Source organism: Miniopterus schreibersii (assembly GCF_964146895.1).
Source record: "Miniopterus schreibersii genome assembly, chromosome: 8".
NCBI classification, from domain to species: Eukaryota; Metazoa; Chordata; class Mammalia; order Chiroptera; family Miniopteridae; genus Miniopterus; species Miniopterus schreibersii.
The window spans coordinates 40,751,383-40,772,966 of NC_138109.1; the positions used below are offsets into that span (position 1 = coordinate 40,751,383).

General features: G+C 43.8%; 1 protein-coding gene across 2 annotated transcripts in view; it reads left to right on the forward strand.

The window, feature by feature from the left end:
- Positions 1-4,208: 4,208 nt before the first annotated feature.
- AK4 (adenylate kinase 4) overlaps positions 4,209-21,584 on the forward strand; it is a 64,229-nt gene continuing 46,853 nt past the window's right edge. The window contains exons 1-2 of one of the 2 annotated variants that reach the window (XM_081143713.1): positions 4,209-4,362; positions 4,842-5,113. In XM_081143713.1, coding sequence (XP_080999839.1) covers positions 4,969-5,113 — 145 coding nt within the window. In that variant the 5' untranslated portion in view covers positions 4,209-4,362; positions 4,842-4,968. Of the gene's footprint in view, positions 4,363-4,434; positions 4,615-4,841; positions 5,114-21,584 lie in introns of those variants that run through there. The other variant, XM_081143714.1, reaches the window with a different exon arrangement.

The following is a 21,584-nucleotide window of genomic DNA, read 5'->3' on the forward strand; positions in this document are numbered from 1 at the left end:
CCATGGATTGAAATATGGGAAGATATTATCCTGCTATAGAATAAATATAGTCAAGAGACTGCTTATCAGACTCCATCTAGAATGTCTTATGTGTTGCTGTGCATCTCACCTTGGAAGGAACATGTTCATCCAAAGGAGACCCAGAGGGTGAAGGAATTCTGCATCATATTATATGAGTATAATCAATATGACTTCTGTACAACATTCAGAATCAAAGACTGAGGATATAATAGTCAAGATAGGCTAGTTTATTCTGTGATAACAAATGACCTCAAAAAATCTTGGTGGTTTATCTCAGAGGGAAGGCGAGGGCAGGTGGGAAAAGATTAACCAAAGAGTTTATATGGATGTATGCATGACCCATGGATACAGACAATAGTGTGGTGAAGGCCTGGGGCAGGGGATTGGGAGCTGGGGAGAAGAGGTCAATGGGGAAAAAATGAGGACGTCTGTAATACTTTCAACAATAAAGATAAATTTTAAAAAATCTTGGTGGCTTATCTCAGAGGGAAGGCTTTAGGTAATAGTATTTAATATTTTTAATATTTAAGAAGTATTCCATTTCTAATTTCATTTTGAGCTATGCAATCACAGATAAACAGAAAGTCTCGCTTAGATGGTATATGTCTTAAACACCTCTCTAACAGTTGGTAAACAACCTCCTTGCTTTATGCTTTAAATAAAGATTAAACTCAGAAACTCAAAGAGTAGTCAATAGATTCCAGTTGGAATATGGTAACCCTATTTTATTTTTCCTGTATCCATTTTAGTGTATCCTTTTATTTATGGTTTGTAAGTTATATATAGTTTCTTTTCCAAATAAATTATTTATACAAATTGAGTCGATATAAAGAAACATGGTGAGCAGATAAGAACCAAGGTGAGGCAAGGGTATGGCAAAATTATGAAAGTAGTATATAGATGACTGAAGTTTAATAAACAAGAGTGTTATGCTCAAAATGAGAAAATCTGGGATTGAGTCCCTGCTGCACCACTTAATAGCTCTGTGACCTTGGGCAGTTCCCCTAACCTCTTAGAACCTTAGTTTTCTCATCTGTACAATAGGAGCAAGAACATTACCTTCTCTGCGGGCTTGTGAGAATCTGATGGAGGAAAGTGTAAATGTAGACTTTGTATTACCATCTAGTGAAGTTGCAGAGAGGCTTATATACAGCTTAATGTTAAGTGTGGAGGGAGGAGGAGGGAGGCTTGCCAACGTTAACAGAGTACTGATTACAGGCAAAGTGCTGTATATTTTTGAGGATAGAATGATAAATAAAACTTGGCCTCTGCCCTCAGAGCTTAGTTTGTCTATAGGGAAGACAAACACATAGATGCATATTATTTTGTAGACTGGTAAATTATAAATGGGTTTGAAACCGTAGGCAAAGTAGGAAGAAGTTGATTACATGAGTATTTGTGATAAGAATAGCTATCATTTCCTAAGGCCAGGGAGCCTGCTAGGTTCTTTGTCACATTGGCTCATTTATCCCTCACAATTTGGAAACTGAGATTGGAGAGGCTAAATAATTAGTTCCATGGTTAATGATGGTAATGATACTTATGATGAAATAATTATTATATGCCCAGCACCGTGGTAAGTCCTTTATATGCATTATCTCATTTCAGCCTCACCATCAGTCTATGAGATAAGCATTATCTCCCTTTTACTGATAAGCAAACTACCGATTGAAAAGGTCAAGAGGCTTGCAGACTTAGCAAATGGTGCTGTTGCAGACTAATCCCAGGGGCGTTTGACTCCAAAACCCATTTCTTCCGAGTCTACTGCTTTCTATCAGCAGCTGAGCTGTGGGGTCCTGATGTGATTATGCATGGAGAAGGTCCTTTGGGTGCTCTTTTGTGAAATGCTAGGTTCCATTCCCAGCTGGCTTTCTCTAATAAGTTTACCTATGTCGCAATTCTTTCTGTTTCACAATATAAGCTCCTAAGCTCCTAAAGCACATGAATGGCCAACACTGCTCCATGATACTATAGGGTGATGTTGGTAAAGATATTTCAAAAGTAGGCAAAAGAACTGGGTGACAGGTCAAGGTTTCTGTGGATAGGAGCTGTACTTTCTGTAGGAACTTACAGAATTAATTTTTGATAGATACAAAGGGGCAAAGCAGTCAGAGGAATCAAGAGACCACACATCTCCCATGTCTCGATGCTCATTTCACTAAAACAGCCGTTTTTTTAATTTTAATTTTTGTTAATCCTCACCTGAGGATATTTTTTCCATTTCTTTTTAGTGAGAATGGAAGTGGGGGGAAAGAGGGAGACAGAGAGAGAGAAAGCCATTGATGGGAGAGAGGCACATTAATTGGTTGGCTCCTGAACACTTTGGGCTGGGGATCGAACCTGCAACTCAGGTACCTGCCCTTGACCGGGAATCGAACCTGAGACCCTTTGATGTGGGCCAACGCTCAAACCACTGAGCAATACCAGCCAAAGCAGTGTTTTCTGTTTTGTTTTTTTTTAAATATTTTTATGGATTTTTAGAGAGAGAGGAAGGGAGAGGGGGAGAGAGAAACATTGATGTGAAAACAAAACATTGATTGGCACAGGGGATCAAGCCCGAAGCCCGGGCATGTGCCCTCACCAGGAATTGAACTGGCAACCTTTTGGTGCATGGGACAGCATCCAACCAACTGAGCTGCACTGGCCAGGACCGGGGCCAGGGAAGTGGTTTTTAAAGTGTGGTCTCCAAATCAACAGCTGCAGCATTACCTGGGAACTTGTTAGAAATGCCCACCTTAGACCCACAGAATCAGAAACTGGGGTGGCACTCAATAGCCTGTTTCAATAAACCCATGGAGTGACTGAGGCATGCTCAGGGTTGAGGACCAGCATAAAGTATCTGCTATGTATTACATGTGGCAGAAGAAAGTGGGGAGATTTACACTCCCCCCACCCCCAGCTCCTCTTTGTTCCCAGGTGAAGGGCTGAAGGGCTGATATTTTAGAGAGGATGAGCCTACAGAACAAATGCTGCCCCCGCACTGGTGGCTCTCCTGTGCTCCTAGGTAGCCAGACCCTTGGTGCTGGCTGGCTGGCTGTGCGTTGGGGACCAGGGCTGCCAGGGGCGGGGTAATGATACTGTGCTAGGCTCTCCCCCACCCCAGCCTCCCAACACAGACAGAGGAGCCAGGAATCTAGAGGCTCTTCTCCACACTATCCCTCCCCATCTGTGAGCCGGGGCTGATGGCACTCAGAACCTTGCGATGGATTTCCCAAAGACAGGAAGCCTGTGGAAGGAGGGTAGAGAAGGGGAGTTGGTGGAATGCAAATGAATATGGAAGGCACCTGTTTTTCTCTGCTGGCTATTTTTACTTTATCCTGAAGGGACAATAGTATCTGAGATGGGGAAATAATAGAAATTGATTTGCATTTTAGTAATATCTCTGGCAGCTGTGAGGATGGACTGACAGAAGCCAGAGGATAATGGGTGGGCAGTTATCACACAAGTCCCAGGGGGAAATGAAGGCTGTGTGGGGTGGGAACTGATTTAAGATTATGAATTTGGATATGCAGGGGAGGGGAGGGCAGGGGAGAGGGGGAGAGGAGGGGAGGGGGGAGATAGCAGCCAATCGGATTTGATTAGTTGTAAGTGTGGTGTCAACAGCTGGGCCCTGAAGCCCTGGAATCAGCTGGCTATCAGGTCCTGAGTGCAGGCGAGTTTTCACCCCTCCTTCCTTCTGCCCCAAGGGGCCTAGGCTTTTGGGATCAGGCAGGCGAGGGTTCAAAACGCCCGCTGGAACGTGGCTTCCACGAGAGCAAGATTCCATGTCTGGTTTACAGCTATATGTCAAGCACACAGTAGGCACTCAATAAACGTTTGTTGAATGAATGGATCAATGAATGAAATGAACGGCCAGACTCCCAAGCCCCCCCTGCACACCCGTGAATACCCTCGGGAAATCTAGCCGCCAACTTGACGCACAGTAGGCGCTCAACAAGTTGTTTTTCTTTCCCCTGAACAGTCGGTCAGGTTCCAAGGCGACCACAAAAAAACGCTTTCTGTCCCCTGTGTCTTCCCCACCTCCCTTCGCCCCCACAGCCCCTACTGGGTCTCGGGGAGCACGTGGGCCAGGGAAGGCGGGGTGGCGGAGCCGCGGGCAGGGGCGCGGAGCGGGTCCCCCGGCTTACGTAAGGCGCGAGGCCCGCGCGGGCGGCCGGTCGGGGCGCGGGAGCGGGCGCGGGGGCGGGCGGAGGCGGCACCGCCCAGCGGGATCCGGGCTGGAAGCCCGTCCGAGCTCCGCGTCCCCGCCGAGGCGCGCGTTTGGGTGACCGCTCTGGGTGGAGGGGCGCGGGGCTCCGGCTCCTGGCGGCGGGGAGCGCATCTGTCAAACCCTCGGCGGAGGTGGGCGCCGGGCGGCGCGCGGGCGGCGGGGCCGCTGCGACTCCGGGGATGTGACAGCCGCGGGGAGGGGCCGGGGCGCGGGCTAAACGCTGCCCACGTGCGCGGACCCGGCAGGGGCTCAGCCCGTAGGCCGCCCGCTGCGTGGGGCGCCGCGGGGGGGGCGTGCGCTTGGAGTCACCGCGGACCGGGCTTCCCCTCCGCGTGCCGCTGGCTCGGGGGTACTCGCCGCCTCGCCCGTCCCTCGGACGCAGCGTAGGGAGCGGGACCGACGGAGGCGGGATCGAGGGGGGACTGGCCGGGCGGGCCTCTGAGCCCCGAAGGCCGACCCTGCGGGGGGCGGGGGCGCGGGCCCGGTCGCAGCCCGCGGCGTGGGGGCGAGGGGGGCGGGGAGGTGAGCGCGGCGCCTCACCCCGCCTCCAGCCGCCCCGCCGCGGGGCCGAGGGGAGGGGCTGTCTCAAAACTCTCCGGTTCCCCTGCAGGGACGGCCGGCTCTCCCGGGGCGAGCGGAGGGTGGCCGGAGCGGGGGCAGAAGAAACAAAGTTCCCGGGGCTCCTCCGAGGCCGCCGTCCGCCCGCCGGCGTGGCCGCCCCGCTCCTCGCGAAGGCAATGGCTTCCAAACTCCTGCGCGCGGTCATCCTCGGCCCGCCCGGGTCGGGCAAGGGCACCGTGTGCCAGAGGATCGCCCAGAACTTTGGCCTCCAGCATCTCTCCAGCGGCCACTTCCTGCGGGAGAACATCAAAGCCAACACGGGTGAGGGCGGGGGGGGGTGGGGGTGAACCGGAGTGGGGTCGGGTTCGGCCGGGCGGACGGCCGGCGGGAGAGGGGCCGGGTCTCCTCGGCCCCGGGCGCTTGCCCCCGCCCGCGTGTGGCTGTGCGGGCTCCTACGTGCCGGGGCGCATGCGGCCGGTGGCCCGCGGCCGTGCGCCCGGGGAGCAGGCCGACGCTCGCTGGGAGGAGGGTGGGAGGTGCGCGCGGCTCCTCTCCCCGCCGGGGCTCCTCCCGCGTCGGGGAAAAGCCGGTAACCGCCACGGTGAGGGAGCGAGAACCTGGCAGCCGACAACGCCCAGCTCCCCTGTTTCCTTAAGGCAACCCCCCCCCCCGCTCCGGCGCCTCGGGTGGCCCCGAGCCCCCTCCTCCCGCAGGCCCCGCAGCCGAGCGCCGCCCACCTGTGGGAGTGCGCCCGGGCGCGCGCCGGGAACCTGTGGCGCCGCGGGGCTCGGGGCTGCGCGCGGCTCCGGCCGCTGGGGTCGCCGCGGGCCCCGGGGCAGAGCCCGGGGTGGCTGTGAAAGGCCTGTCAGTTCGTTGCCGTCTTCCAAGGTGAATTTTCACCATGATCTCCCCCCTCTCCAAGCCTGGGCCCGGCCGTTTGGAGACTAGTAGGAGACTCGATCTGATAAATGACAGACTGAATCCAGCTTGCATAGAACTGGCTTTTTGGGATTGCCTCCCTTGGCTGGCATGAAGAATTTGGGGACGAAGATCGCCTGATCTCTCAGGCTTTCAGGACGGCCCTTCTGCTCTCTTCCCACCCCACCGCTACACCAGTTCATTAACTGGCATTAAAAGGCGAGAGGTAGCTGTGGTGCTGCTGCGAGGTACCTAACCCTCCTGGGATGTAGGTGCTTATAATTAGCAACTCCTTTATGGAAGCTCGTTATTGCAAGCGGGGTGCTTCGCAATCGCTTCTGCTCTGTGTCCAAGGTGGTTATTATGCAGGGATCTTCATTACAGGAGCACACACTAGTTTGAAGAGGTGAATGGAGGACTGTGCTGGAAAACAAGCTCAAATGTTAGGAATTAAGTGTCTCAAAGGCAGAGTTTTGTTATCTCTTAAGCGGGTAGTAAAAGCAAGTTTTTACTTTGATTTTTCAAGAAGACTCGTTCCCCATGTCCATCCCTTGGAAGGAGAAGTTCTGTTGTCCCAGGTTGCACCTTGAATTTTCTCTGGGAGGTATAGTTACTTAAATGAGGTCGATTTTAATTTTAATACCGCATTTAAGTGCATGTTATTCTTTCAGTGTTTAGAATGGTTCTTTCCGTTTTGGGGCAGAGCAGTGTGGGAGGGAAGGCTGGCTGTCATGCTAAGGGTTCTGTGATGAGGTCAGCTTGTCCCTGGTAGGGAGATGGAGGCGAGCATGGTGAGGGGAGGGAATGAGAGAGTGGGACTGAGCCCATTTCTTAGCATTCTCTGCACCTGGCTTTGTGACTTGTTTCCTTCTGGCATGAAGGGCTTCACACCGTCCATCCTGGGACTGGATTATTTGCCCTTTCCATTTTTATTTATTTATTTTAAAAATGTTTATATTGATTTTAGAGAGACGAATGGAGAGGGAGAGAGATTGAAACATCCATGGGCTGCCCCCCCCCCATCAAGCCCACAACCTGGGCATGTTTGGTGCATGGGACAGCACTCAACCAACTGAGCCACACCAGCCAGGGCTCTTTACATTTTTAAAGAGAATGTGATGGGAAGGGGCATAGTTCTGTTCATCTTAGAGGTTTTGAAAAATTTCCACTCGCTCTTTTCCCTTATTCTCTCTCTCTCTTTTCATTTTAACTTTCCTTTGTTCTGAATTTTAGTTTTCACTCTTTCAAATATTCAAATACCTTCACCTCCCCCCCACCCCCACCCCCACCCCCAGTTTCTCCCTGGAGTAAGAAGTGACCAAAATGTTTAGATTACTGTTTTCTTTTTTCATGTTGGGAATCAAGTAGTTTTTGCATGAACCCAGAGAAGAAGAAAAACAAAGGATAGCAATTTGTTTTTAAAGTGGCTTGTTTCTAGTGGATTTGGGGGCTGTTCTTGGATTATTTTTCTCAGGAGGTCTAAGAGTCTTACTGCCTAGCAAACAAAACATTCCACAGTATTTATTTTTTGTTACCTGCTGTTTTCTTTTAGCTAAAAGAAGCACAACAACCCCTGTGTATGTACCCCCTTTATAGTTGAAGATTTGAAGGAGTTGATGAAGCCCAACAAAACCCCAGGAAATAAAACCTTGGTAGGAATTTGAATTGGAAAGTAGCTCAGGCCATCTGCTCCAGCTTCGATCAGGGCACGATTAGGGCACACGCCTCCTGTCCACATGGCTCTGCTCGCAGCCTCTGCCTGCTGAAAAGCTGCTCCTCCGGGGAAAGGCTATTACTCTTTGCTTCTGGGAAATCTTCCTTCCTTCATCTGCCCTGGCGGACTTTGTCTCTTTCTTCTGCACATAACTTGTTGGTTCTGTTGCTACAGTCACGTACAGTTACAACACAGCAAATTCTGTCTGATTCATCCAATAGCTATTTACTGAATACCTGGTATGTGTCAGAAAGTGTTCTAGGTGCTAGGGGCTATAGCAGTATTTAAGATGACCCTGTGCCCCTTGTCCCTTCTACTTTCACCATGTTCCAGTTCCCACTGAGGGACCTAGAGGAGAGGGGATTTGGCAAAGTAACTGATGCATAAAAGGAGTTCAAGTCTGTTGAAGGCATGGATCAGGAATTCTAACTATATCTTCCCCAGGGGAGTCAAACAGCCTTCAGTGATCAAATTCATTCTGCTTAATTAGCTCGAATTTATGGTAAAAGTTTGTACTTACTATTTTTGGGGAGGAAAAGTTTTCCTCTACCCTTCGTTAAAAAAAAATTCAACTGAGTAAATTTGAACATCTAATTGGCTTAGTAAGTATTCATGAAGGGAGCAACATCCCATCGAGCTACCTGAAGGGAACTCAGGGGTTTACAAAATGGAAGACTTTATAGGGAGAAGGGTTGGGCAAGGGAGCCATTAACAAAAGAAAAATGATTTCATCTTTCCTTTGAAAGGGGATGGGGATGGGGAGAATGGGAAGGGTTTTTATCATGCTCATTTTTTCTCATTTTTATTCCTATATTGGTCTTTATTTAAAAGAGAATACTTTTTAAAAAATAAATTTATTTTCCAATTACGGTTGACATACCATATTATATTAGTTTCAGGTGTGCAACATAGTGATTAGACATTTGTATACCTTATGAACCCATCACCCCCATAAATCTAGTACCCATCTAACACTACACACAGTTATCACAATGTTATTGACTGTATTGCCTGTGCTGTACTGTACATCTCTGTCACTGCTTTTGTAATTGAGATGCTTCTCCTTTCTCTCGAGGATTTAGAGGCCCAGGTGACAGCTTTCCTTACTGGCGTTGACCAGAAAAGTCTAGACTGGTTGATTAAGATTGTTTCTGGAGAGGCTGAAATGTAATTAGATCAGGTATTAAATCTAGGTTTGGTATCATGGGCTTTTAGCACCAGTGATGCCATTTTGGGCCTGTGGCTTTCTCTTTAACACCTTCTGGCTGGTCTAATAATAAAATTGACATGAAGCAGATTAGCAGGAGAGAAACAAAAGTTTAATGACATGTATGTTTACATCCTGTATACATTTGGAAGACCCAGGAAAACTGAGTAACTTGACAAAATGGCAGAAGCCATCTCCTTAAATACCATCTTCAGCTAAAGACAAAAGTTGATCGAGGTGGAGAGTCAGTTATGGGAGGCTACCAGTAAAAGCTTAATAAGCAAGGGTAAAATTGTTATGCAGACATAAGTTTTTGCCTTTTCCATTGACAGTGAAGGCAGGCCTGGTAAAATGAGGGAAACACCCTCATAAATGGAGATTTCCCTTACAAATGTAAATATTCTTTACAAAGGGTGACTTGGTTTTCAGCGCCTCTCCCCTGTCTGCTGTTTCTTAAAATTAACCAGCCTAAAATAATCCCTATCCCAAAGAGGCATATTTTGGAGTGGCAAGCTCTGCTTCCCTTTATTCCCATCTTTGAAACTTCAAGTAAGAAATTTCACATTCCAGAAGCAATGTTGATAGATTGTTCCATATCCTATTTTTTTTTTTTTAATATATCTTTATTGATTTCAGAGAGAGGAAAGGAGAGGGAGAGAGAGAGAGACAGAAACATCAATGATGAGAGAGTCACTGATTGAGCCCGCAACCGGGCATGTGCCCTGACCAGGAATCGAACCCTGATCGCCTGGATCCTAGGTCGATGTTCAACCGCTGAGCCACACCGGCCGGGCTCCATATCCTATTAAACTAGCCCCAGTCTTGAGAATAGGTCAGTTCAGTTAGGCAGGTATGTCTCATTTCAGGATGTGGTCTTGCAGGTGGGCTCCCAACATTAGACCTATATTGAACAAGCAATCAGGTAATTAATGAGGCATCTCTATGGAAACAAAAGAAAAACAAAGGTTAATGATTGGAGCAAATTATAGATCAGGTTCTGAGCCAAGGGGACAGCCATTGAAGAAGATTTCTAGATGTCAGGCTCAGAGCATCCTTTGCAGGTTGAAATGTCTCTGATGTCATCAGGTGTTCTGGAAAACTTTCTTAGTGGCTTATGTCAGGCCTGGAGATTGTCTAAACATGAGCTATTGTTGCAATTTTCGATGGTTTCTCTTACATTTATATCAAGTCGGCTAGTTGTAGTCTGCAGGGCTTTAGGAAAAAGGGCAGTTTTAGTTCCAAGTCAAAGGATGGGAGAAAATTTGAAACATTAGTTTGGAGAGTTCAGCCAAATATTTGAGGAAACTGGAGTAATTTGGGATCCCATCCAGTTTACAGATAGGAGCAAAATCTTACAAGACAATGACTAGTACTAGAATTTTATATCCACAAAGGTATATTACTGAAACAAACTACTTCCCTCTAAAACACTCATTTTTTCCAAAGATAGCCAAATTAAGACTGTTTTATTTGCAAAGTAAGTCTAGTTTCAATAAATCTGGCCTAATTATTTGTGTAAGTTCAACAAGAATAGTAATTAACCATATAGGCTCTTTTAAATCTTCTTTGCCGGAATTTTTCATAAAGAATCTTTAGGTTGAACTTTTAATAACCTCTCAAGGCCAGAAAAGCCAAGCTAAGGACTTCCCATTAGGCTTCACTTATAGCATCTATAGATTTGGGTATAGTCCTCTCTTTTTTAAGGCCCCAAATATCTTGAGGATCCTGTACCTGCTAGGAAGTGACCTTTACTCACCTGTTAGGCTGCTGGGAACCCTGTAAGCAAGGTATCAAGCCAGTATTTTCAAGAGGCAAATTTTTATTGGCTCCCAAAGTCTCTTTTAGTTCCATAAAGCTGTCTGGTCATATCTGAGTCTACCCCAAATGGGAGACCTTGGGTTATACCTTCCACAGTTTCTAGTGTTCAAGGCACGCACTACACTGGGCCTTGATGAAGGACTTGCAGACTTCTTGGAATTATCATTATCAGTCTTAATCATCAGTCAAGGTGGAGAGAACTAATGGAAAAACTGGATTCAAGCAGAACAGGTCTTATTTACATGGGAATGAATAAACTGATAAGGGTGATTATAATTTTTATGACTTTTTGTTTGAAATGTTGCTGATTTTTTAAGTCTTTTGTTTTCCAAATATAAAGAATATTGTTTCTCTTAGACTACCTATGACTTAGATAGATTTGGTAAATTATACCTTTGTGAACAGAATTAAAACATCTATGTTTTCTCCCTTCCTGATCCCTCCAGAATTTGGAAACTCTTAGTTCAATAAAAATCTGTTTTCCTTGCAATAGGATACAGTTGGAAACACTGGTTTTATTACCACGGCTTTGACTGGAGTGTCATATTTGAGAGAGACAGACTCAGTTCTCTAACAGCTTCTTCGCCACTGTGAGGGCATCAGCCTTGCAGCAGGGGAAGGCTTCAGCCCATCTGGAAGACATACATACAACAGAACATATTGATAACCTGTACTGAGTGGCAGTGGAATGAAGTCCAGCTTAATTGCCCTATGGTGGATGAAGGAATGAAAAAAACTGAAAATGGGGGTTTGCCTGAAAGCCTAAAAGAACCAAGAGGATGTCTTGGGTTTCCCACAGACTTTTTTTACCCGTACATATACCCTAGGAGTTTATCATCACGTATTTGACCTTGGTTCCCATGCAATTCAACATACCAAATAAGCCAAATTAGTTTAATATTCCCCTTTATAAGGAGAGAAAGATCCTTTGAAATGACTCAAGGGCCCTTTTAGAAAATCTCCAAGTAATTTTTAGTTTAGGAAAAAGACTATTTAAAAATTTGAATTTTGGGAAGTTGTCAAAAAAATATCAAAAGTTTTTAAAACACTTGATTAAATAGGATCATACGTCATAAGGAAACAATGCTTAATTATTTAAAGCTACAATAAAGGATTTCAAAGACAAATAACAGGTTACATAATTGTTAGCAAAACCTAACGCTTACTATTGAGAAGTTTCAGTTTTCTTAAATAGTCAAGAATGTGATTAAGAAAACAAAAAGCCCTGGCTGGTATTGCTCAGTTGGTTGGGCACCGTCCAGTGCTGGTTTGATTCCCAGTCAGGGCACATGCCTGGGTTATGGGCTTGATCCCTGGTAGGCGGTGTGCAGGACACAGCCAATTGATGTTTCTCTCTCTCTCTTTCCCTCTCTCTCTCTCTCAAAATCAATACCAAAAAAAACCCAAAAACACCACACTTTGGCAAAGTTTCTTTCTTAAAAAACCCCCCATAAAACAGAAAATTAATTTGTTAAAACAGGATATTTGCTTTCTTGACAGATTACTTAAAAGGAAAACCTTTTACAATCTCTAATAAGGAGGAGACTGTCCAACAAAATTTCGTTCTTTTAGCAGATAAAAGAAAATTAAATTTTAGCTTTTACACAAGGATAGCACTGATATTAAAGCTTACTTTAAAAACCCTTATAACAACAATTCAACTGTGGTCGGTTTAATTACACAAGGTAAAGCTTTCTCTTTCTCTTCAACTTTTGTATATTCTGAGTTTTGCCCTTTATAACCTTAAGTTCTAGTTTAAACAATATTACTTTCATGTCCTTTTCCAAAAATGCATCTCCATATCTCATACTCCCACCCCCAAAGTTTTTTTTCTTTGTTTTACTGAAAACACATTCTACTTCCATTCAAAGTTGTTTCCCTTATTCCAGTAGTTTCAATTACATATGTAGGGATTTTTAACCCTTAAAAACCTTGATTTCTAATGAAAAAAAGTAAACAATTAGGATTCTTTAGGTTGGCAAATTTATGAATACATTTCATAAACTAGAAACATAGGCTCTTTTACTGGCAAATATATTTTATGACTTCAAGAAAGATGCCCTTTTTAATAGTACAATCTTTCAGTTTGACATAAGATGTATTTACTAGCAAACCTGAATTAATCTCTGTAATAAGGGCTAAAGTAAATAAACTTAGACTTATTTAACAATAACTACTTCAGTATTTAATCTTTTTTGGAAATGATCTAGGTAGTTAATAATTTCCATCATTTAATCCAACTTAGTAAAACTCTAAGGTTTCAAGTTGCCAAAATATTTGGGGAAACTATTGAAGTAGACATACCATAAAACAAATATTGCTGAAAAGTTCACTTTAAAACTATTTATTCCACCTACATCTATTGTACTTGTTCTGAAAAATTATTTTAGGTTACTCACAAAAACTTTATGAAATGTGAGACCAAGTCAGCTATCATTCTAAGTTATTATTTTTGCTGACAAATTTATAAGCCTAGGTAGAATAAGAGTATTATATTAATGCTAACTCTAAATATGTCTGCTTTAATTAAACCAACAATTTTTAATTCTGAATATTTTTTCCAAATCACATTAACCTGAAAAGCATTTAGATTAGTTTCCATATTTTTGAGAATTTTAGCTTACCCCCCAATTTTTTTCAAATTATAAGATAAAGTATTTACTTCCATTATTGAGGCTCATTTAATTGAGGGGTAGGGCATTCAATAAGGGGGAAGAATATTCCAGGAAAGGGTTGAGATGACTTGAAAGGGCCCTGTTGGCCATTTTGTGTCCTTATGTTATTGGTGGGAAGCCCTCTGTGTCCCAACCGGTTGCCAGTGGAAGTAGGCTTCTTGCAATGTCATGAGAAAAGGAATTTTCTAAGACTCATGCAGGACAATGAGGTATTGTAAAAAGCTTTATTTCTGTGGAACTAAATCTCTGTTTTCAAGGTCCCCTCTCCCTCCATCCCACCAAGGAAGAAGTCCAGCTGTGTCTTCAGCAGGGCTAGGATTAAAGCTGTTCCTGAAGTTTCCATTTCATGTTTGCACAGTCCAGTCCAGCATCAGGCTAGCTTAGTTTGTGCTCCCAGCTGTAGTCCGTTGTGTGTCAGGGGTTCCACATGGCCTTGGGCCATGCAGCTTTTTGGACCACACCGTTACGGCAGGAACAGGGGCAAGTGCAAGGAAGCAGGAGCAAAGCCAGAGGAACAAAAGAGAATTCCTTTGGGAATTTTAACCTATGATTTCACACACTTGCATTGGTTCCACCCCCTCTGGCCAATTATCTTTGTTCCCAGGTTAGATTGACAGGCAAGTATTTTCCCTACATCACCCCAACTTGACTGCGCATGTGTCCATCTTCCCCTTCCCCTAGTGATCTGGAGGGAATGGACCAGTGGTTCCTGAAAGTGCAAAGTTGCAGCTTCCTGGTGAAGCTGCCCAGATGGCCATGCTTATAATGTCTGGCCTTTTCTTTGTTTCTTTTCTGTTATTTACTAATTAACTACAAAGGTAACATATATATTTCCATTCCCGATCATGGTGCCCATGGTGCCAGCTGATCATGGTGGTGTGGGGTGTGTGCTAATTTATTACAATGGGAGTATAATGAGGCTAGGAGGTCATTATAAGGTGAAATTAGTTGCCATGTTGGATCGACTTGGTGTTCTGCCAGTTCTAAGCCATATGTCTGCTGGGTGTTGGTCTTACTGTCTCCTTTATAGTTCCTGTAGCCCTTATTGGTTACATACCTTATGTCACCAGAGTTAGAAACATTTGTTCCAAAATACAGGGAACCATGTGTCCCCCCCCCCCCCCCGCCCCTTTGAACAAAGTAGGGTACCTTTATTTTTTAAAAATTCTCTACAGATCCACAGCCTATTCCTCTGCCTGCCAGATGGGTGTGCATCCTCTGGCTGGCAGAAAACTACAACCATGAAGGGTCCTGTTTTTACCATATCTGGGAGGAACAGGATCAACAGAAAACAAGAACATTCAAACTCAATCTTTACCAGAGTTGTGCTTGCTCAAGAAACTAGTTTCATCAATATTTTCTCCTGCCAATCTAAAAGTAGCTCACCATGTCTAACTTCCACTGAGCCCCAAAGATAGAGTTCAGGGAAGCTGACAAGGTGGGAATGCTTACTTCCTGCCTGGCTTCCCAACTTTTGGGGAGGAAAAATTTTCCTCTTCTGGTGGTTGGTCAAGTAATCAAATTGACATAAAGCAGAGTAGCAGGAGAAAAACAAAAGTTTAATAACATGTATACCTCCTGTATACATGGGGGACACCCAGGAAAATTGAGTAACAGTCCAAAATGGCAGAAGCCTAAATACCACCTTCAATTAAAGATTAAAGAAAGATGTTGTGGGTGACCCTGGTCAGTGTAGCTTAGTTGGTTGGAATGCCACCCTGAACACCAAAAGGTGCCTGGTGTGATTCCAGGTCAGGGCACATATGCAGGTTGTGGGTTCAATCCATGCAGGAGGCAACCGATTGATGTTTCTCTTTCATATATCAATGTTTCTCTCTCTCCCCCTTTCTCTAAAACTCAATTTAAAAAATACTTAAAGATGTTATGGGTGGAGAGTCACTTATGGGAGGTTACCAGGAAAAATACAGTAAACAAGGTAAGATTGCTATGCAGATTTCAATCCAAGCCTTCTCCACTGCCTGGTACAGTGAGGGAAACACCCTCACAAATGGAGATTTCCCTTACAAATGTAAATGTACTTTACAAAGGGTAACTTCTTGTTTTTCAGAGCTTCTCCCATGTCTGCTGTTCTTAAAATTAACCAACCTAAAATAATATCCCAAAGAGGCATATTTTGGGGTGGCAAACTCTGCTTCCCTTCACTGTGAATCTGCGATTAGCCTTATGTTAGCTCTCACACATTGGATCTGCCCAGTCTGCCTGGAGCGGTGCAGGCTGAGACTTACCAAATACCTTACTTGAAGACTCACCCCCAAATCTTTGGCTCACGTTTTCTTCAGCTCATTGCATGAGTAAATAGAAGGGAGAGTTCTCTTAGATTGACAGAAGCTGGGTCCTACATCTGTCATAAGGAATATTAGCTCCTCTGTGTGTGAATGCACGCACACATGTGGACTTACTATAGCATAGTAAAAGCTAGGAAAATTCCAGAACAAGTGGAATAGGGAAACTGAGACAGTTAAACAGCAGTTTGCAGCCACCTAATAAATCCTATCGTCCCTAAACCAAGGACACTTAATAGTAAATGGCCCAGCCCATGCCAGTCCCTTCCCCCTCTCCTTCCCCAACAGGCACATATCCCCTAACCTCTAAGGGACCCTATGAGACTTGCAACCAGGGGAGCAATGGGCAGAGGCAGGTTGCCCTGGGCTAACCCCCTGAACCTGTCTCCAAGGCCCCCTTTTCTCTGACTTCCCCGTGAGCCAAAGCAGCCCAGCCTAGGCTCTCCTGTTGCTTCTTCTGTGCCCTTCCTTGTCTCACTGTCCTAAGTATATTTTTGCTGTGGCCAATAAATTCTTGCTTGCTTTTGTACACTTTGTCTCTTGATTGAAATCTTTCCCTCAAGAAGACAAGAGCAGAGGTCTCCTCATCATCTACCCAGGAACAGGCTCAGTAGTGAGTCCCATTGAAACTTACAAAGCTTGCTTTGTTGAGTGATGGGTGACTGAAACCTTCCTCCGAAGGATGTGAGAATCCTGTGTTCAGGGTTAGACAGATAGTGGTGTTTTTAAAAATCATATTCTTTTGCCTGGCCAGCGTGGCTCAGCAGTTGAGCATCGACCTATGATCCAGGAGATCTTGGTTCGATTCCAGGTCAGGGCACATGCCTGGGTTGTGGGCTTGATCTCCGGTGGGGGTGGGAGGCAGCTGATCAATGACTTTCTCTCCTTCTCCCTTCCTCTCTCTGAAGTCAATAAAGATATATATATATATATATTATATATATATTTTAAAAATCACATTCTCTGTACTGGATCTATATCTCAAGTGCAGGAAAGTTAGGAAATGTTCATTTTGAAGCATCCTGGACTTGGCTGAGAGAAAAGATGTTGAAGAACAAACCTGATTCTGCTCTTAATTATTAACTGCAGCTCTTGCTGGGGTTTGCAGACAGGACTAGCATTTCAAATTAGACTATGGTCTGAGTCTGTCTTCTCTGAAAAGATGACCTAGTTCAGAGGGCTCAGGGTTTTGGTGGTTTTTTTAGGGGGGGTTCTCATGAAGTATAAATGTGTGTCTTTTCTTATGTAAGTGAAAACTTCTGAAAATTGGGGGATAGAGAATCTGTGTTAGAGAGACATGAGATAGAGTTCAACAATGTATCTAAAACAACTCTGTATAGTTAACCTTTGTGTAGACCCTACAGGATCTTGGCTTGTTACTGGATTTCTAGAATATGCTATATTCCATTCTTTCTCTAGCTTGGTGAGACTAGGGATGTAGCCCAGGTCAAGGAGTCAGGCCAGTTCTGAGGCATCTCTTCAGTCTGCAGGTCCATTCCACATCCTGTTATCTCTTTTTTTCTGGTTTCTTTGAAGGTTTTCACACATTTGCAGAGAGCTATTTGTGACTCGAATAAAGTGTTCCACGACAGTAGGTCTGCCTTATCCACAGGAACTGCTGAATCTGAGCATTCTTTCAGTGCAGTCATTTTTTAAAAAGTAGCTTTTTCTGATTAAAGTCATGCCTTTAATTTTGAAAATGTGAAACTGTGGAAGAAATTGAAGAGGCAATAAAAATTACCCATAATACCACCCTGACACTTGAAAATTCTAATAAGTTATTTTATTTTTTTCTTTCCTGTGTCTTTGCCCTGCTACTCCCAACAAATTAACTTGGGGTTATATTAGTTGATAAATTTTGCCCCCCCACTTAGATATATTGTGGTATATATCTAGAGTGGTATTGTGGTAATTTTTTCTGTGCTTTCAAAGCTTCTTCAAAAGCATTTTTAAAAATACTCACCTGAGGATGTTTTCATTGATTTTATTGAGAGAGAAAGAAACATCGATGTGAAAGAGAAACATTGGTTAGTTGCCTTCGTACATCTCCGACTGGGGGTCAAACCCGCAACCTCGGTATGTGCCCTGACCTGGAATCAACCCGCAACCTTTCGTGTATGGGACAGTGTTCCAACCAACTGAGCCACACGGCCAGGACTCTTCAAAAGCATTTTTAATTTCTATAATATTCCATTTATTCAGCAGATATTTTTTGACTACCTACTCATATATCCCTTTGTTCTTAGAAATGCGAGTCCCCGGGGAGGTGAGGGGATGATTGAGAGGACAGGTGAGTCCATATGGAACAAACGGGCAGTATTAGACAGAGGAACACGCCACGAAGGAAATGAAGGGGTGAGTTAGCAATGAGAGCTAAGGTGGCTATCGTAGGTGGCGTGATTAGGAAAGGCCTCTCTGGGAGATGAGTTGCGGTAGGAATGAACATGTAATGACCTGGGATCAGAGGAAGAAGCAAGTGCCAAGGCTCTAAGGTGAAAACAAGCACAGCTTGTTTGAGGAACAGAAAGAAAGGCAGTATTTTTGGATCCTAGTGAGCAACGGGAATGTGGAAAGAGGTCAGGTGAGAGAGATGAACAAATAGAGCCATAAGGGTCCTAGAAAAGACTGGATCTTTTTTTTTTTTTTTTTTAATAGCATTGGAAAGCTATTGAAGGGTTTTAAAATAGGACTGACATTCAGATTTACCTTCTAAAAGTTGATCTTTGGGATGCTGTGCCAAGTGACTGCAGGTGAGCTAGAGTGGTATCAGAGGAAAGGGTTATACTCTCTGCTCCATATCACCTTTTCCAGCTTCCATTACTTGTGTTTATCTTTAAGGCACACACAGATACTGTGCCACCAGAGTTTATGAAACATTTAAGCTTCAAACTTCCTGGAACTCAAGTGATGGCAGCTGATCATGAAACTATTAGCTATAAATCCATCCATTATAAAGGACATATTGAATTGCTTGTTTCCTTTAAAATCTACCAAGTAAATTGTTAAAGGGTATTACATTATGCTAGTCTACCCTTCAGCACTCTGTGTGGGCCATGAGAAGATTTAAGGGCTTGGAAATTATGTTTGTCTTGTAAAGTTTTTAGACAGTATGCTTTCACAGTGGGTCAGATATATCAGCCGTGTGTTGTCTTTCAGCAAACTAGATTTTTTTTTTTTTTAAAGCATGAGCAGGTAGTAAAGGCTTTGGATTACTCTGTGCCCCCCCCCCCCCCCGCCTTCACCAGCACTTGCAGTTTAGTTTGCAGGTTGGTCTTTAAGACATGGTACAGAAGGTCTCATTTGTATAGCTTCACGAAGTCCAAGTAGATCGCTGATGTTATATTTTAACAGTTTTACTTCTAAATTCTAAGAATTCTTATACTAGTTAAATGACAAGAATTTTTATACTAGTTAAATGACAGGTCAAGCATCCCTTATTTAGCCAATGAGAGTGATAGTATTGAAATAATGCAGAGTCACTCCTGCTCATCAAATTGCCAAGAATCTAGAAATCACTGTTTTCTGTCCTTCAGCACTTTCTTCTTGACCAGCAACCTGTGACGCTGGCCCTTTTTGGAATTCTCGTGACTTGGTGATTATAGCTAACATTTGCAGTGGGTCACGTGTGTGCTTGGCCCATACTGGCTCATATGCATATTACCCTTTTGTCCACACACAGATCTACAGAGCAGTTGTCACCACATCACTTTAAAAATACAGAAATGGCCCCAGAGAGGTTGAGTTACTTGCCGTAGGTCAAACAGCCAGTTGATAGAGAAGCTAGCATTCAAACTTGGGACTGCACAGCTAGGGATAAAACTTCCCATTTTGTCATCCTGCCATTCAGGTACTCCAGTAACGAGTGAAATATCCACTTCGTGTCTCATAAGTGCCACCCTGGAACAGTGGGCAGCAGGGAATTACTGCAGCTTAGTTCACAGGTGCACTGAGATTCAGTGGGTTCTGTAAGGGCAGGCTAGAGGTATATGGTTTGTTGTTGTTGGTCTGTCCCTAAAACATTAAAAAAAATCTAAAAAAGGAAACACTGACTTCCTCCTCCCTCCTTAAAAAAATGAACAAAAGTTCTAAAATAGAAACCATATGTAATTGTGAGGAGGTAGAAATTGCTTTTTATCATAATGGTAAGAGTGCTGGAATAATACCTGAACTTGGTATTTCGTTAGTCACGTGACAGCTGTTTCGATGCCTGCATTAGGTATAGGGTGGCATCCAAAACTTAAACTCAGCCTCTACCCACGAGGCACATACAGTCTCAGGTTCAAGTTCTCGGTTCTGTATTGTGTTCTCGTGAATCATGGGGTGTATGTGTGTGGGCGAAGAGTTAAAGCCACGGACCAGGAGGGGGAGGGCATTGTTCCGATGTGCCTTTCTCCACCTTTCACACCTACTAATCTCTCAAAGTCTATTTTCAGTCTCATCACTTCTGTGAAGCTTTTTCCACAGCTGTTGCAGCTACATGTCATTTTCTTCTCTGAAATTTCTCTTGTTTCTAATCTGTACTTATAACATGGTATTCATTATCACCTCCTTGTAAGACGATCGATTTCATAACTTCAGTTTTAGCCTGTTGCCATCTGAATAGTAAATCCATTAGTGTCAGTTCAGCTCAACAAATGTTTTGATAGCTTACATGGCAGGAGGGAAGATGCGCTATACACAAGGGAAAAACAGTCAAGATAACCTTGTATTCCTTATGCCTTCTACCTTATATCTTGGATAAGTACTGTGAAGAAAATACAACAAGGCAGTGACAGATAGTGACCGGGAAGACTGCCTTAGATTGCGGAGCTGGAGAAGGTCTCTCTGACGTGATGTGTAAACTGAGCTCTGAATGACAGTAGGAGATATGTGAAGATTTGGGGACAGAGGGAACAGCATGTGGAAAGAACCTGATGTAGGAATGAGCTTTCCACCGGTGGAGAGGAGAGGAAGCAGGTGTCTCTGGAGCACTGTGAGGAGGAGATGATAGAAGAGGAGGCTGGAAAGGTAGGCATAGGGCCTTGAGGCAGAAGTTTGAGCTTCAATATAACTGATGGGGAGTGACTGAGATTTTGTTGTTGTTTTTGTTTGTTTTTACGTATAACAGCTTTACTAAGACATAACTTGCATGCAATGCAATTTATCCTTTTACAGTGCATAAATCAGTGGTTTTAGCACATTTTGTAGAGTTGTGCATCCATCATCACTGTCTAATTTCAGAAAGAAACCATGTACCCATTAGCAATCATTCCCCATTCTCCCTTCCTTCCAGCCCCTCGTAATCACCAATCTACTGACTGTATGGCTTTGCTTATTCTGGATATTTAATATAAATGGATTTATATAGTATGTAACTTTTTGTATCCGGCTTCTTTCAGCATGTTTTCAAGGTTCGCTTGTGTTATAATATGTATCAATACTTAATTCCTATTTATTGCCAGGTTAATATTCGATTGTATGGATATACCACATTTTCACCTGCGTTGTTCCCTGCAGTGAACATTAGTATACAAGTTTTTGTGTGGATATATTTTCATTTCTCTTGGGTACATTCCTAGGAGTGGAATTGCTGAGTTGTATGGTAATACTATGCTTAACATTTTGAGGAACTGCCAACTGTTTTTCAAAACAGCTGCACCGTTTTACATTCCCAGTGGAAGCAAATGAGGTTCCAATCCTCTTTACAACCTTGTCCACACTTAATTGTCTGTCTTTTTCATTTTAGCCACCTAGTGGTTGTGAAGTGGTATCTCATTGTGATTTTGATTTGCATTTCTTACTTCTAAGAATTAATGATGTCTTTTCATGTGCTATTGACCATTTGTATATATTTGGAGAAATATCTATTCAAATCCTTTTAATGGTTTCATTTGCCCTTTATTGTTGAGTTCTTTATATATTTTGGGTACAAGTCCTTTATTAGATATATGAATTGCATGTATTTTCTCCCATTCTAAGGGTTGCCATTTTACTTTTCTTGATGAAGTCCTTGGAAGCACAAATGTTTTTAATTTTGATGAAGCCCAGTTTATACATTTTTTCTTTTGTTGCTTGTGTGTTTGGTGTCACAGATAATAAACCATTGCCTATTCCAAGGTGAAGCCATTGTTTTTAAATATGGGCCTGACAATCTGATTTACATTTTTAATAGATCACT